An 18,310-nucleotide genomic window follows, 5' to 3' on the forward strand; every position below is an offset into this window, starting at 1 on the left:
AAATGAGGCTCATGGAGGGTCAGGTTTTTTCCCGTATTTTCCATAGCCATCAGCTCTGCTCTAGACCAGAGTGGGTGTTGCCACTTTAATTGTGGTGTCCTGGCAGAGGCCCAGGACTTAATTGTTGAAGACCCTTCCTTTTCTCCTAGCCACTGTTAAGTACAGAAGGTTCACGAAAAAGTTCATGAAAGTCCTAAAGAAGCCAGACGTGATAGCACTGGAGGTTCAGTAACCACAGCCCTACAAAAGGCAGGATGATGCCAAGACTACCCTGTGGGAAACCAACACTGGAAATCTGCTCACCCCTCGATGCTGAGCTTCACTTGGATCCCCTTCATATTTGTCATTGGGTGTTTTAAGGTACATCCTATGGCCTTGGGTCAACTCTCTCAAGGATTTCCCCCAGTCTTCTTCATTTGTATAGATATGCTTATTATTTTTTAAAATGTTGAAATTATAGAAAGTTATAAAGAAGAAAATATTGTCAGTTTTCTAATAAACTAGAAATAATAGCATTTAACATTTTGGTATACATTTGTCATATATATAGGAGTGTGTGTGTATGTGTGTGTGTGTGTAAATTTCACACTGATCAAACTTTTTTCCCAGTCAACAATATGCCATATACATCTTTATATCCTTCACTGTCAGTATGCTGACATTTTGACACTTTGTCTATTTTATTGTATATCATGATTTATATAAATCATCCATTTTTATTGGCTGTTCACATTGCGTCCATGTTTTGATTATTGTCAACAATGCTTCTATGATGCCCTTGTACATACATTTTGGAGCACATCCTTGACCTTTACTTGGGATATATCATAAAAGTGGATTTTCCCAGCTAAAGGATATACATCTATGGCTTTTGCTACATATTTGTGATACTGACCTCTAGACATGTGAAACCAATTCACAGTAACATTGTATACTTTCTACACCTCTTCACATTTTTTATTGTCCCTTGATATTTTTGTTAATATGTCTCAAAGATTTTTAATGTTTCTTATGGATATTTTTTCCTATATTAAGTGCAAAAACCAGAGAATAGAAAAGAAAAGATTAGCCAAGTGCCTTGTTTGCTCATTGCTGGTTTGGTTCTTTTGTTCTGTTGTAAGTATGTCTAGAAAAATAAAACTAAACTGAGTAAGCTCGACTCATAAGGAAGCTCCCTTTCACTTCCCTGGAGCAAGCAAGGCAGTGGGGTGCTCACAGGTCCTGGTATTAGCAATTACTATTTTGGAAGCACAATGAGAAGTGACTACATTCCTCAGTGTTATCAAGCTTTTTCCATTATCTGTCAAAGTTTCATTTCACATACTTTCTTAAGGTCTGGGTATACCCTGTTGATGGTTATGATATTTCCTATATTTCTCTTTATCTACTTTTCAGCATATTGTAGTCTAAAGATGAACTAAGCAAAAAAAAAAAAAAAAAAAAAAAAAAAAAAAAAAAGAGTCATATATTAAACTTGCAAAAATTGGAAACCAAAAGACCAGGATTCTAATAGTCCCTCTGCTACCCACAGCTGAACACATCACTTAGACTGTGTGGGACCTCATTTCTGCATTGCAAATAGCTCTATATAACAGTCCGGGGGGGATAGTGGTGGCTGTAAATGGGGAAAGAATCTGTAGAGAACCTTTATTAAATATCACTTGTGCCAGTTACTATCTATTTATTACCTTGTTAAATAAGCATTATTTCCACTCATTTTATTTTTTTCTTAAGCAGGCTCCATACCCTGCACAGCCCAGTACAGGGCTTGAGCTCATGACGCTGAGATCAAAACCTGAGTTGAGATCTAGAGTCAGATGCTTAACTGACTGAGCCACCCAGGTGACCCCTGCCCTCATTTTAAAGAAGAGGAATCTGAGGTTCAGAGATGTGAATGGCCCAGGTCATACAGTGAGTTAGTTATAGCTGTAACATCAAATCTAGGTTTGCCTAACTCCAAAGCCCTTTTTAGATGTGAGTATTATTTATTATTGACTAATGAGTAATTTGTTAGCTCAATTTATTATAATTATTATAATATATAATATATAGTATATATTTATAACTATTATAATTATTATTATAATTTATTACTCAATTTATTATTGAGTGGCGAGTAATTTATTAGCTCATGAAGTATTTATTTAAGGCCTACTATGTGCCAAACACTATGCTCAGGTCTGAGAATTTAGTAAATAATTTATATCTTCTGCCTTATGAAGATTACAGTCAACTTGAGGTGGGAGGAAGAGGCATTTAAAAGATAAGGACACAAATGTAGGATTACCAGTTGTGATTAGCACCATGAACAATAGGGCATGGTGTTGTGAGAGAACAGGGGAGACCTAATCTGAATTGAGCAGTCGGGGAAGAAATTCCGGAGCCTGAGAAGGTAGCAAAGAGTTAGTCAGGCAAGGATGAGAAGATAATTTCAACCTTTCCAGGTGGACCAAGCTGCTAAGGGTGGAGAGCTGATCCAGCTGGCCCCCAACAAGCTCTTCAAGGGATGGAGAGGCCCTGATGATGGCCACAGCTAGCTTTCTAGAGAAGGGCTGTGGCATGTCCAAGTGTGTGGTATTTCCTTAATACGTTATGTACTGGGGAGAGTCCTGTCCAGACGTGGAAGTGGCCTCTCCCTTCCCTTGGAAATTCTGGCATGCCATCCAGTTTTGCAACTTCCCAGTATGTTGCCAGTCAGCTCTGCTAACCTATTGGCCCCACATCTCCTGGTGAATCTTGTAGTATTGTTCCTTGATCAGTTCTTCATGTTCTAATATCCACAGGGCAGAAAATGAGAGCTGAGCATGTTTAGCCACTTTTGTCTCCAATAATCTTCACTTTACACTGGGAATTTACATGCTAAAGATTCGGACATCTCAGAGAAAAGTTGCTCAGCCTTTTGACTAGTGATGTAATAATCATAGGCTCAGGAAATCTAGCAGTTTTTATTCAGTGGGGTCAATACTTTAGATAGCATTGGAAAGGATTACATGGAAGATGAGATCAAACTACATAGCTCTTTTGGATAAAGGAGCAACATTGTCTTTTCCATAATGAGCAGAATTTCTGGATTACAAAAGAAACTGAGTCATCTATTTTGGATAAGGGAAGGAGAGAGGACTTAACAATTAACAATAAGTATAGATCTTTCTGGATAACGGGGGAAAGATGAAACTGAGGTGCTTTTCTGAATAACAGAGAAATAACTGAGAAAAGGAAGCGAGGTAGTAGCATCTTTGGCCCACAAGAACAAGCCAACAGGAGGGTGTGTGAGCAAAGACTTCCTTGTGTGGCCATCAAGCACAAACAGAGGAAGCTGTGCCTGAGGAGGCAGGTGCCCTGGAGTTTGTTTATTTCCAAGGCTTTCCATCGTTGCCGCATATGGCCTGGGGCCAGTAGAGCTCACAAAGCCTAAGCCGCCATGTTCTTAAAATAGAGCATGTTGTGACCCTCTAGGTTCCGCGGTGACTGAGATACAAAGCTAGCATCTTCTCTGAACTGCCCAGATAAGAGGACCTAGAAATCTACTCGGGGATGCTGTGAGAGGACAGTTTAGTCATTTAGACTTATGAACTGTTACCAGAGGAGGGAAATTAGTCACATCCAGTACAAATCCTTCATTTTACAGTTGAGGAAACTGAGGCCTGCAGGTGGGAAATGACTCGTCCAAGGTCTCACAGGAAGAACAGAGCTGGGACAAGAGCCCAGAATCCCCGACTCCCAGCCTGATTCTTTACAACACCAAACTTAAAGCCATTTCATAAAACGAGAGAATGGCTTTCGGAGAAATTGCTTGGGGTGGAAATCAGAGACTGAATGGAAAGACTCAAGGAAATGAATACTCTTAACATTTAACGAAAGCCTTCTATGAATTAGGCACTGTGCCAGCCTCATGTAATCCTCTCAAAAATCCCCCCATTGGAGATATTATTGCTGTTTTACAGCTGTTGAAACGGAGACTCCAAGAGATTAAGTAAATATGTGGCTGAGTAAGTATTTGAACTCAGGTCTGCTCGAAAACAGCCTGCGCCTTTCTACCCGAGCAGACTGGAAACATCCATGGTTCTCAAGATCATCACTGATGTGATAAAACGTGGGACAGAAATGAGGCAAGGCTAACAAGCGCCTGCCTTTTTCTGTGGTGAGCAGGTCAGGAGGAGCAGACCACTCTTTCCTCCAGCATGAAGGCAGGGTGATGAACAAGAACACTGACATTCTGTCCTGACGTCACAGTTTGTGTTAGGGAAAAATGATTTTCTGGATCAGTTCAGCATTTCTGATCTCATTTTAGCTATGGTAACTCCAAGAGCTGTTTTCCTTTTGGCCTATGTGGTCTCTCTGGTCTTATGAATGCTATTTTTATCCCAATTGAATCCCTTCTATTAGGTTTTGACAGAGGTTATTTGTAAAGTTTTGTGTATAATTTGCTTCTGAAACACCACTGGCCAAGAACCATGAAATTCCTGTCATCACTAAAACTCTTCTAGATGAAATGCTTTAAGAAATGAAATCACCTTTGGATAAATTGTTAATAAAAATTAAAGCTATAGCCAGTAGCATGGATATTTTTGGGCTCTTGGCCAGAAATGTAACCATCTGTGTGCAGGAAAACAGGCCGACAATTTTGGACTCTGGTCTCCGGGGCTGCATTGTGCGTTGACCTCACCGGTAATTACCCAAATGAATTGCTTTTGGGTTGTGTTCTCTCATCATGGAAACCTTCTCTTACCAATGCAAACCACGTGGGTTAAAATGAGAAAATAAAAGCCAAAACTCCTCCCCACCCCATACCCGAAAGCCCCTCTGTCAGGGAGCCCAGGTGGACCTGGTGGGCGGAGGGCGTTTGCTGTTGGAGGCTGAGAAGGACTGGTCCCCCCCCACCCCCCCGCATGCCATCCATAGGTGGAGGGCTGTTATTCTGTTTCCCGCCTATGAGAGGATACCCCTATTGTTCCTGAAAACGCTGACCAGGACCCACACTTCCAACAAAAATTCCTCTACCCCTACAACAGCAGCAAGAGCAGCGGCAGAAGCAACAGCAATAGAGAAGTGTTTTGATGAATTGCAAGACGGATAGGGCTTGCCATGCCCCCAGCCCTGCAGATACCAAATGCCTTTAAGATACAGCCTTTCCCATCCTAATCTACAAAGGAAACAGGAAAAAGGAACTTAAAACTCCCTGTGCTCAGACAGAAATGAGACTGTTACAGCCCGCTTCTGTGCTGTTCCTTCTTGCCTCTGACTTGTAAACAAGACCTAGTAGAACATGCGAATGGAAAGTCACAAACCTCTGTGTGTTTGAAAGGCTCCTTGGGACCTCATGCACATCTGTGGAAACTGGATGGAGAGATTTGGGGAAGCATGGACTCTTTAGCCGGCTTAGTTCTCTGTGGAGTCAGCTTGCTCCTTTCTGGTAAGGTTTGGCTTTGTTTTCTGAATTTAGTTTTTTTTGGTTTATTTATTTATTTATTTTTGTTTGTTTTTAACGGAGTTAGTGATTCTGGGCTTTCTCACCAGCTGTTAGTACTAGTTAACAAGGGGCAGCTGTGGCTTCGGCACTGTTTCTCCAGGACTTTCCATTTAATCTATGTGTGGATTGAAATGCAAGGTCTTTACGGCATTGAACTGATTTTTCTAGAGTTTTCCTTCTGCGCAATTGCCACCTGTGTTGCTGCAGACTCTGTGAGAACTGAGCAGGTCACTTTATTTGTAGAGATCCACTTACTGTGATATAGTATTTGACTGCCCCTCATGTGGGATTGTTTCCTTATTTAAAAAAAAAAATTACCTGCTTCAAAAAAACTCCCATAATTTTGTAAAAAATGAAATTCATGCAGAGAATTATGGGACCCACTTACAGCAATGTGCAGATTGTTATTTTTAAATGTAAGAACAAAAACGCTTTTCTATAAGGATTTCATATCTATCCACCTCCTACTTTAAGCAAAACAGCCAAAGGCTAGGCTTTTCTTCTTTTTCTCTTAGAGCTGGGGTCAGGACTTTATAATTTTTGTTATATTTTTAAAAATATTTGGCATGTAGTAATTTATAAAGTCTTCATTATCCCAATGGGACGAAAGTTGGGGCAGTTACCCCGATCCCTGGGCACAGGAGAGTATCGAAAGCTGCTGGAGAGCTAAGAAATGATGGGTTTGGGTGTTTTTGGATATGGTCTGTCTGTTGCTCAGATTCTCCAGATAGTGGCATGCCTCTTCTATTCCCTCACTCTGTGGGAAACTGGCTGAGAGTGGAATGAAATCCTGACGTGCAAATCACAACTCTAATCGCCGGCAGCTTTTCTCTTTTAGTTTGAAAACATTCTAATTATTGTAATGAAAATAGAATTGTTAGTGGAAATCAAATTGGGAAAATGAGCTGAATTCAATGGTGCAGCCTATATTATGTTATTAGAAATGGATCCAAACATACACAAGTATGTGTTACATTATTTCCATCTTTTTCTATATGTTTGAAATACTATATTAAATAGTCAAAAAATTAATCCAACAAGATACAAGAATTGCAGGTGATTTGTCTATAGCTTTTCAGTTTGCTTTCAACACCCAATTATACTGAGGATTTAAGAATATTCTTAAGACTGTGTAATATAAACTGCTGAGATGGTTCAGTGTTTTGTACAAATTATTTATATTAACATAGAAATGCTGATTTCTCTAGTAATAGGCACCTTTAAAACAAATAATTACCATGATTCCATTTTTATTTTGCTTTCTTTTCTGTGTGACCTATTTATCAGTAACATGAAATCTGGAACTACTCTACGCCAAGGATTACAATAAGGCAAGGCCCAGGGGGCTACAGTTGCTCTGAGATACTTTATAAGTTAAATCACCTGTGTGTGCACACATGTGCGCGCACGCACGCGCACACACACACAGAGTTTTAATTCATTTTTCCCCCTCAAAGTGACTGGATCATGGTACTTTGTAGCATAAACTTAAAATCAGACAAAAAAAAAATTATGTGGCTGAAATAGTTGCTCTGTGTCTAGACCTTAGTTCCCTGGAAACCTAGCCCTGACTTCAACAGGGAGAGGCTCAAAGAGAGGGATTTCATGCTCCTTTTGAAAAGAAAGGGTGACACTAGCAAAGTTGGTTTCTGGGGAAGGTCTGTTGAATTGGAATCCTAACTTACTTTGCCAGTATAACCCTCCATGGACATGGATACACAATGCTTGGTCATTGCCACAAGAATCCAGCATGATCATGTCTATAAGCATAGGACTCCATTCTTTTTTGGGGGGGAGGGGCGTGGGGAGGCCATTCTTTACACCAAACTCCAGTCGTGCACCACTTAATGGAACAAGGGACTTACGGCTTATGCATTTCTTTCTCTATTCCAGTGGGTGGTTTCTAATTCCTTTTTCCTTTGGACATAGAGGACTGAAACAATATGTCACATTTGCCTCAATGAAGGTGGTTCTGGGTTGCAGATACTGACCCATAAGGGGTTGGAAAATGTCTATAATTTTCAGAAGAATTCCCTAGATTGTGGAGAATGGAGATTTCCCCTTCCAATGGAGAATCATGGCCAACTTCCAAACAAGTTCTCATAAACACACTAGCTTTTCCCTACTCTCCCATTCTCTCCAGTCAGGCTGTTTAGTCTAAAGAATTGTATATGCAGAAATACAAAATATATTATTCTTTGTGCTTTATCATAGTATGTCCTATACGATCAACACCGACCCAATGGTAAGTCTCTAGTAGTGTGCCTTCATATCTCTTTCCTGTTTCATTTGGCATTTTAAATAACAACTATTATCTCTAATAGTGGATATCTTGTCTGGAATGACAGTGGAAATTCGGTTACAAGGTCAGGGAAGTGGTCCCAGATGGAACCTTCTCTTTAGGGCTGGTCTTGGAAGGTTATATCGGGTCTGAGTAATCTAGGGTGGAGGTCCAGAAGCTGGGACTAGAGACACACCTGGGAATTACTCTCACAGGGAGGAGTTTTGCTTTCTTCACAGATGCTCCCTCCTAAGCATTGTCTTTGTTGGAAATGTCAGGATTTCCCTTTCAGCTCTATGCTGGGAGAGCTTCCTGCAAGAGTTCTGGTTCTTTTAAGACCTCTCTCGAGGAGGGAAGTACTCATCCAAGTCCATTTCAGAAGATTGTGCTGTGTCTTCTGGGGGAGTCATATGGGTGGATTCCAAATTTTTCTGACTTTATAAATTTGTCTACTAAAAAGATATGTGTATGATTGTGTAACCTGCTTATTCCCTGTAGATGGCTTATTGGTTAGGCCACAGAATCTGTATTCAGATGATTTCTCTAAGATGAATAAGTGGACCAAACCCAAAAGATAGCATTTTAAAATGGATCAATGTGAAGTTTGGTTTCCAAAATGTATATATTTATGTTCAGTGTGAGAGAGTCTTGTTTTGTTGAAAGTTCTAGGGAATAATACCTACATTTTGGTGATACACACAATTCATAGGTACCAACATGTGCTCTAGAAATGTAATAGATAAGCTGCAACAGTGGACTTTAGTAGAAATATAAGGTCCACATTAGAAATGGTAGTCACGGGGCGCCTGGGTGGCTCAGTGGGTTAAAGCCTCTGCCTTCAGCTCAGGTCGTGATCCCAGGGTCCTGGGATCGAGCTCCGCATCAGGTTCTCTGCTCAGCAGGGAGTCTGCTTCCTCCTCTCTCTCTCTCTCTCTCTCTCTGCCTGCCTCTCTGCCTACTTGTGATCTCTAGCTGTCAAATAAATAAATAAAATCTTAAAAAAAAAAAAAAAGAAATGGTAGTCACATCTCCACTTCCTCATATCAGGGAGATCATATGATAGTTGTCTTTCTCTGGTTGACTTATTTCGCTAAGCATGATGCCCTCTAGTTCCATCTATGTCGTTGCAAATGGCAAGATTTCCATTTCTTTTGATGGCTGCATAGTATTCCATTGTGTATATATACCACATCTTCTTTATCCATTTGGGGTGCCTGGGTGGCTCAGTGGGTTAAGCCTTTGCCTTCAGCTCAGGTCATGATCTCAGGGTCCTGGAATCAAGCCCCACATTGGCCTCTCTGCTCAGAAGGGAGCCTGCTTCCCCACCCCCAATGCCTGCCTCTCCTCTTATTTGTGATCTCTCTCTGTCAAATAAATATTTTTTTAAAAACATAAAAAAAGGTGGTCACGTTATTGCTCAGAGAATATCTATTAAACACTGAAGAGACTGAGAAATTTGACAGCAAACAGAGTGGACAAGCAAGAAGGTAAGTGCTTTAGAAAAATATTTAGCCAGGAGAAAAGAGATGAATTTTTAAGGTTTTCCATAGAGAAGACTCCATAGATTGACATTGTATTTTGCTAGATCTAGCTAGCATACAAGGAAGAAGGGAGTTTAGCTTGATTGATAGAAAGTTTCTGAATATTGGACCACCATCCCCATGATGAGTGAACTCCCACACTGGAGAATTTTGAGGCATAGATGGGGTGATCCTCTAGCAGGATCGTCTGAAGACACTTCTCTTTTACATCCCTTTCATTTTACTGTTTGTGGCTCTTCCCTGATCATTTAAGTGAAGAAGAGTTCAGAAAAGCCACCAACATCTTTGCCCAGTGAAACCAACCTGTGTGTTTCCTGAATTTTAACTGGATGCCCTCTAGTTCCATCTCTGTCGTCGCAAATGGCAAGATTTCACCTACATTTTGGCGAAAATGAATGAAAAAACAGCGTATGCGTACATGTGCTATGATGACGCTTCCGAAGCCACTACTCTTGGAGACTGAGGTGGAGCTACAAAACAAACAAATAAACAACAAAAAACAGGAGAAACAGTGAAGAGTATGCATTGTGAAACCACAGATCTAGGGTTAAGCTCAAATTTGATGACTATGGGAATGTCACTTGATTTCTCAATGCCGCTGTTTTCTCCTCTTTCGTGGATGAGAGGACTTATTTCCCAAAGTCATTATGAGCAGCATGTGATGCAAATAGAGAGCTTAGCCAGTAAGAACTTCCTTAATAAATGAAGCAAGTATAATAATAATAATAATAGTAATAATAAGTGTTTCTATGAGGAACTCTGTGGTAGTTCAAGACCATTTGATATTCTCCAGCATGTAGGGAAGTCACTGCTCAGAGAGGTACTCTCCTTCTAAAAGACATCAACTTTATCTAATTCCACAAGTTTTATGTTCGTCTCCATCCATGTGGGCTATTATCCAGTGCTTCCCCTCACTCCTCTTCATCCTTGCTCTAGGCTCTTTGCATTCAGTCAGGCTCATCTCTACAATCTATGCATTCCTTCCTCTTGGCTCTTGTTTATGCTCCTCCAACCATTTGGAAAGGATACTCTCCATGCTTACTTAGCTTACTCAACTCAACCTGCCTAGGCCAAATTTTCCTCCATGATCTTCCCCTAATCCTCAGTTCCCTTACCATAGAGGCTGTGTCTTTGTGATTTGGGCACATGCATTTAGTACATTAGCCTGTAACATTTTTGGCAAGAGATGTTACTTCTTTTCTTTTTTATTCTCCATAACACATGCATTTGATGTTGAATAATCTTTATTGGATAGAGTTTAATATGCCATAATAAGAAATTGTTGGTATGCCACAGCAGGCCTGAAAGAAAGCGGGAATGTTGTAGGAAGGGTTTTAGTCACAGTGAAGTAATAATAATGACAAAAATAACAAATAATTGGATGACAGTAACCAATTTCATGTAAATGGCAAGTCGTATTTGCTCAAATCTTAAAATGTTAGCTTCTGTTATGTATATATGATGTGAACAAAGTCAAAAGAAAATTCCTTCATTCCCTTAGATGCGAAACATAAAAAAAATTCATGAAGATGGGTCTAACCTGGCCTTTACCTAATATTAGATATTGTACTATTATTGAATTTCACCCAAAAGATAGACTCTTTATTCAATAGATTTTTGAGTTCTTGCCCACCTTTTCTTTGTTCATTTTATTCATTCCTTTACTCAACTATCATTTCGGTCAAGGAAGACATTGAAGATTTAGTTTATGCCAAGTACTGTACTACTTATGAGGAATGCAAAAAAGAATGAGTCGTTTTTTTTCTCCCTTCACAATTTAGTAGGAAAGAAGAGTATAGGCAGATGAATTATGTGATGTGATAAATGGTACCATAGGGATACATAGAAAATCAAGCTTTTCAAGAGCTACAAAAACTATTAGTGACTTCAATTAAAAAAAAAAGGAACTTTAAAATCTAAATTAAATGTCTGAAAACATAGAATGTCAACTTCATGAGTTGCTAAACATAATATGAATAAAATGAGTAATATTTCACAACAATCTGTAGGTTAGATTTTCCTCACTTTGCAAGAATTCCTAAATAGTTGTGGATATTGCCAATTATTGCCAATTGTAATTACAAGTTGCTCACAGCCAAATGATTTGAAAACTAAGAATAAAAAAAAAGGAAAAGGGAAGAAAGCACTTCCCATTAGAGGGAGCAGGGAGTGTGGAATAGCAAGGCAAGTTCAAGAAAGTCAAGTAAGGTTGGAATGTAGGGTGGGAGTGGAGAATCATGGTTGGGGTCAGAAAGGGAAGGGCCTTGTAGACCATTTTAAGTAACTTGTACTTCATTCTGTACATGTTGAAATTTAATATGGTGTTTGTCCTATCACAGCTGATTTATATCTTGGAAAATTCACTGTGATAATGGTATGGAAGATGGGTTGACCCGGCAGAGAGTATCAGCCCAGACTAATAATGTTTCTCTTCAAAACTCCAGGAAGGAAGGCGTGGATGGGCAGGGGTGTTGAGAATGTTTAGGAGGTGAAGCTATAAGGGTTGGTGATGCGTTGCATTTGGGAGATTGAGTGATAGGGGACAGAATAAGTATTGCTCCGTGGTTTTGATTTGAGTAACGGTGGTAAAATTCACAGTGCTGGGAAAGGAGGCAGAAGGAACTGGCTGGAGATGAGCTGAGATGGAGCCTGTCGTTATTTTGTTCATGTTCACTTTGAGGTTCCATGAAAAGGGAAATATTTAGCAAAATTGAGCTCTCTGGGTCTGAAGCTTAGATAAAGGAGACTGGGCAAGGGTTTGAGACATAAGCAACCTTGGTTTATGGGAAGTGAAGCCATGGTCATGGATGTGTACAAAAATTAAAGGATGAAAAATAGGAAGTCAAGGGTTCTATGAAGAAGCAGTCAGGGAGTTGGTAAGAGAAGTAAATCCAATCAGATTTCTTTTCTGGAATTTTAGAGAATTGGTGTAGCAGTAGCTAAAGAAGAAGAGCTTTTTAAGAAGAGGAGAGTAGGATGGGGACAGCAGAGTGACAGCCCCCGGGCTTGACGTGGGGGCACCAGAGTATCGGTGTGTTGTTTTACAGAACACCAGCTGCACTCATAACATTCTGGACCAGAACTGGAAGGGATGTCAGACGATCAGTTGGCATCACTCCCAGCCTTCAGGAAAGGGAATGTCTAAAGTTGCCTCCCTTATTTCTGGAATTTCAAACTGATAACCGAGTTCCCACCAGTCTGGCCAGACTATTCCTTTACTCCTCGTACACGTGCACAGTGTTTTTTAGCTTGATCTGTGCCTGCTTTCCTCTGCACCCCATCCCCCCACTACCTCCACTTGTCCCTTCAGGAATCTGATCATCCTCCTCTCCATGTTTCTTTACCAAGGCAGCAGGGGCAGGTGTGGGGGCGTGGGTCTGCCAGGTGGAGAGACTCCTCTTTTCAACACATCTGCTGATGAGAGGGAATGAATTCCTTCTGCCCCGCTGTTCTCTGTGGGACATGATATGGATATGACAGGGAAGCCTGTCCGGGGGCCAGATGACAGACACTCTGGGTGGCTGCTGTTAGCTTTCTGTTGGCCACTGCCCTTGCTCGGAGTTTGACCAGTGAGGTGTATATAGTGGTCACACCCATCTCAGCAGATCTGTCAGCTTTCCCGCCTTTGTTAGAGGGTGATATCATGCTTCCTGGGGGGAGTGCTGGAAGACAATGCTCGGCCACTTTTCTCCAGATACAATAGGCGGAGTCAGGAAGGCAGTATTGACATTGCTGGGGCCAGGGAGGCACTCAGAGCTCTGCGGCCGTTAGATGGTGAACCAGCTTAACCTTGGCACGCGGGGCCTGGGTTGTGCAAGGCGTCTGGCTGCACAGCCAAAGGGGACTCCGCCCTGGGGACAGGACTGCTTTAGACATCTGGGAATCTGGGATTGGCTTCCAATTCTGATCCCTCTGTCAAAAACAACCACAAAACAGTAACAGTACCAGATAACAAAAATGACTACCATACACTGAGTGTCTCTGTGGCAAGTATTTAATAGGATTTTTCCTAACTCACAACAATCTTGCTGAATAGATAATATTATTATTATTATTATTTTTTAATTTATTTATTTGTAAGAGAGAGAGAGAGAGAGCACAGGCAGACAGAGTGGAAGGCAGAGTCAGAGGGAGAAGCAGGCTCCCTGCGGAGCAAGTAGCCCGATGTGGGACTCGATCCCAGGACGCTGGGATCATGACCTGAGCCGAAGGCAGCTGTTTAACCAACTGAGCCACCCAGGCATCCCGATAATATTATTTTTTAAATAGACGGTAAAACCGAGGCTCAAAAAGTGACTCGCTCAAGGTTAAAAACTAAGACCTGTATTATTTTGGACTGCCTAGCATTCCTATTTTTCAAGAGCTGTCACTGTGACCCTGATGGGACTGCCAGTCACTGATTGCAGAGGGTAGCCCTCCGCTGACCACAACAGTTGGTTCCGATGGAGGAAGAATGACCCAACAGGGACAGTTACACTCTTTCTCTGGGAATTTGTGAGCAAGAGGTTCTCCTTGTCCAGTGAGGACACTGAACACCCAGAGCTACCAGCTGAGAGAAATTGGTCTTTAGCAGGAGAGAATGAGTTCAGTCACGCAGAGAGAACAGAACCATGGCAGGCGCTCTGTGCTTACTGGAGTGTTGAGTCCAGTGGTTTTAGATCAGAGACCCAACCCTGTACCTTCCAGTTATGGGAACCAGTCACCTTCATTTGCTTCCACTATTTTGAATGTTTTTCTGTCTCTCGAAAGTGAATAGTCCTGAGAAGCCCCGTTACCTCAGGCTGGTTCCTGGAAAATGAGGCTGATGACCACACTTCTTCATGTGGTTTTGGTAATGATTTTAAAAGAAATACTACTTAAAATACTTAGTATAGTGTTGGTACATGAGCCGTACTCAGCAAAACCAGATGCTCTTAAATGTTTGCTTATAAACAGAGCTGCAGACTCTTACATTGTTTGATGCCAGTCTTTTCAAAGTTCATCTGTGTGAGGGCAGGCAACTCCTATTCTATGCCAGACGGGGCTCCCCATCTTCCCTGGGTGAAACAGCCTTCGTATCCCACATTTGGCCTTGTCTCGGGGAAAGAAGAGAGAGCTTGGAGCTGTGGTTTCTTGGGTTTTTGCTAAAAATCTGGAGTGTCAGGTAGGAAAATTCCTTCCAGTCCCTCTATTGGGTAGCAAGATGGTGCTCTTTACTTTTCTCTGTCCAGCCCTCAATTCTTCCTTCTCTCTTGTCTTGATTGAACAGAGGGTCTAGGATGATTTGTCATCTATAAGTCCCACCTCAATTATCCCAAACCTAATTCCTAGTTCTTGATGATTTATGGTGGAATTGTCAATTCCAAATAGAAGTCACCTCATTTTTAACCAAGCTCATTATTGAATTTTTGGACCCAACTAGATTGTGTGTGTGTGTGTGTGTGTGTGTGTGTGTGTTTGTGACAGTAGTTCTTCTCCCATTTCACCACTGTCTTTGCTCCAATTACTCCTGCTCTTACTCTTAATTCCTCTTTATGTCTAGTGCCCTCACGTCTAGAAAGCGCTTTCTTGTCTTCTGGGGTTGCTTTAAATGTCCACCTGTTTTGTTCCTTCTTGCTGCCTCTTCAGACTCAGACAGCAGGGTGCAAATAGCCGTTGGTTGTAATCAGTGCCTTTTCAGGAGCCAGTCTTTGCCTACCTCACCAGGGTCTTGGGATTCTCAGTCCCTCATGCTAACCTGGATGTGTATTTCAGCCATTCCAGGCTCTTTGCAATCTCTAAGCATACACTTCCAAGCCTCCCTGCCTTTGTATGTGCTGTTTCTCCTGCCCAGAATGCCCTCTTCCCCTTCCCTTCTTCATTTGACTTATTCATGCTTCAAGGTTTATCTCCAGTGTCATGTCTTCCAAGAAGTCTCCCGAACCTTCTTGCATGGGTTTGGGTCTGCCCTTGCCTGGGATTCCGTCAGAAATGTGGCCTGAGGCAAAGGCACATGCGTAGGTAGGTTATCTGGGAAGTGATTTCGGGGAGCAGAAGTGAGGGATGAAGGGAGCAGGGCTGTACTAGGACATGTTATCATGCGAGTTCCTGCTGTGGATCCTGGATCCTGCCGGCATCCCGAGGAGCCTTAGGAAAGGAGACTCAGGACTGTTCACCTGTAGCACGGGAAAAGGAGAGGCATTCATCCTTTGCAATCCTACCCCTTTGTGCAAGGTTCTGTAGATAAAAGAAGCTGGTGAGTTACTGCTGGTGTCCTGTGCTGTTGAGCCAGAGGAAGTCCCAGGAGAGGAAATGAGATGGACTCACATGGGCTCTGGGTGAGCTACTTGGAGATTACATCCGCTGCTAGCTGGTGGAGGTCTGCTCAGAAGTGGCTGCTGCAGGTGGAGCTGGCCTGAGAGCTGGGATGGGGAGGATTTGCATTCATGCCCAAAAGGGGTTGCATGTAGGCACCCTTATGCTTGCTTCTGTCGTCGTACTTAGAACTTTAAATTATAATTAACAGTTTACTTGTTGTTTTGTCCACTAGGCTGGGAGCTGTGTTGGGTGTTTCAATATTCTAAGCACCAGACATAGTATACTGGCTGGCAGAGAAATGCTTTAATAAATGGTTTTTGCATTGGTTTAATTGTTCTAGCCATTGCCTCCCTAAGTGTACTGTATATATGACTGCTGGCCAGAAAAAAATAATTTGATGTAGCTCTTGGAAACATATTCTAAAACTATCTACTTGTTTTTATATGTAAGTGTAAATAGATGTGGTGTATATATATATATATATATATATATATATATATACACATATATATATCTATACATTTATCTATACATATATCAGTCATAATTTTTTGAATATTCTTTTTTCTTTTAAAGATTTTATTTATTTATTTGTCAGAGAGAGGGAGAGCGAGAAAGTGAGCACAGGCAGGCAGAGTCAGAGGGAGAAGCAGTCTCCCTGCTGAGCAAGGAGCCCGATGTGGGACTCGATCCCAAGACACTGGGATTATGACCTGAGCCGAAGGCAGCTGCTTAACCAACTGAGCCACCCAGACATCCCAATTTTTTGAATATTCTTAATACAAAGCTAAGAAAACATGAGTTAAAGAGAATGGTTAATAGAATAATTGTACAAGCAGCATGTAGAGTCAGTAAGAATCTGACTATCATACATAAAATTATGCAGTTTGGGAGACATTGTTCTAGTTAGTTAGCTAATCTTTTTCAGAGCTCTGTGTGTCCAAATAAAAAATAGAAAATAATTAGGTATATAATTAATACTATCCAAGTGAGATGAGCAAAGTGAAGGCATCTGTGGTGATCAACCTGACTCAAGGACAGTCTAGGACTCTAATCTTGCTTTTCCCAGTAAGCCTGGAAAGTGGGCATTTGTTAATAAATCAGATACCTAGTTTGCCCCTTGGGCATACTGGGAATCCATGAAAATAGGCTGAGGGGTCAGCTAGCAAGCCGAGTCATTGTCAACCAGGGGAGGAATGGATATGTCAGTGATAGTCACACATTCAGGCTAACTTCTTCTGAGCCCTTTCTATGTCCTGGGAATCTGCTAGGTAATGCAGTTAGAAAGATAGTGAAAAGAGGCACATAACTTCCAATGCCTTGTGGTCTGCTGGGCGAAAATCTCTTTAATGGAGGCAGACATTGGGAGCATGGGAAATGGCGGCGGGGGTGGGGCAGGGAGTGGTAATCCTGGATGTTTGAGGAGGATGAATTAGGATTATGTTTTATGGAAAATCTGGAGTGAAAGAGAGGAGTAGAGCGTTCCAGGCAGAGGAAAAGCATGAAAACGGGGAATAGAAAGTTTAAGAATCATTGGTACACTGGTTCTACGTGGCTATACTCCAGGGCACACTGAAGGAGGTGGCAGGGGATACCACTGGGGAGATGAGTGGGAAAGAGAAGGTAATTTGGTTTGAGATGGGCTGAGTGGGCAGGGACAGCATAGGGACGCTTCCGGGAGTCATTAATACTGTAGGGTGAAGCTGTGTGAGGGAATGAGATTGCCCAAGAAGAAGACAGCAGAGTGGGTCTGGGGACACCTATATTAAGGGGTGAAATGGGTAGAGGAAGAGAAAACTGAAGACATTCAAAGCGAGAGGCCAAGGGTGAAGGGAATTTCAACCACATCAAAAGTTGTAGAGGCAGGGGCAGCGTAAAGAGAGGGACTAGGGACTGGGTAATTTGGGACGGTGCACTGCAGAGCATTCTCAGTGGATGGGCTGGGCTGGGGTTGAGGGGTAAGCAGGAAGTGGGGAAGTAGAGTAGGTAAGTGTAAGTTCCTTTCTGAGAGATGTCCCTTATCCGGGGAGGTTCCTGTTACCATGTGCTTTTCTCTACGCTTGATTCTGGGTGATCTGGTAGAAGGTATGAAGTCCTCTCTGCCAAGATTGGCTTGAGATGCTAGGAAGATAACACAGAGGTCTGGAGATAGTAGGGAAGGAACTCTTCCATCACAGACACCCTCTCTTGCCCCTGGATGCGGTCCCAAGTTACCTGTATTAGGGAACTATGTTAGTGTCACAAACATGGTAATAGAGGTCTTCATGGAATAGAGTCTTCACGGAAGGGCCACACATTAACTGTTATACAGAGTAACAGAATAATAGGACTTAAGACTTAAAAGATTATTTAGTCCAGCATTTCTGAATACCAATTCCAGGAGAATCCTAGAATCTTTTATTTTTATTTTTTGTGTATGCTAGGGAGCTAACACAAGGTACCTTAAGAAATACTAACTTGGTTCAACTTTCTCATTTTATAGACGCCAGCACTGAGGCTCACCACTTTGGTCAAACCCACTGAGCTCATTAGAGGCTAAGTTTTTTCTCTTTGCCAGAGAATGTGGAAGGCAATAGAAATTAGAACTTAATGTACGTACTGTGTCATCAAACTACCTTTTTAAGGATAGTTTGTTATCATGTTATGCCTTTCGCTCAGGTCATGAATTTAAGCAGCAGTAAAGTGCTGTTTAAGTTAGAGTCCCCATATCGTCCACTTAAAAATTCCTTGTATTCTTTTTTA

The 18,310-nt window shown here is 41.7% G+C and overlaps 1 protein-coding gene across 2 annotated transcripts in view; it reads left to right on the forward strand.

Moving 5' to 3' along the window:
• Positions 1-4,953: 4,953 nt before the first annotated feature.
• Positions 4,954-18,310, forward strand: part of TEK (TEK receptor tyrosine kinase) — a 96,051-nt gene continuing 82,694 nt past the window's right edge. Inside the window, exon 1 of one of the 2 annotated variants that reach the window (XM_004761779.3) lies at positions 4,954-5,413. In XM_004761779.3, coding sequence (XP_004761836.1) covers positions 5,362-5,413 — 52 coding nt within the window. In that variant the 5' untranslated portion in view covers positions 4,954-5,361. The remainder of the gene's footprint in view (positions 5,414-18,310) is intronic. The other variant, XM_004761780.3, reaches the window with a different exon arrangement.

Source organism: Mustela putorius, unplaced genomic scaffold (assembly GCF_011764305.1).
Source record: "Mustela putorius furo isolate JIRA1106 unplaced genomic scaffold, ASM1176430v1.1 tig00000421_pilon_pilon_pilon, whole genome shotgun sequence".
Taxonomy (NCBI): domain Eukaryota; kingdom Metazoa; phylum Chordata; class Mammalia; order Carnivora; family Mustelidae; genus Mustela; species Mustela putorius.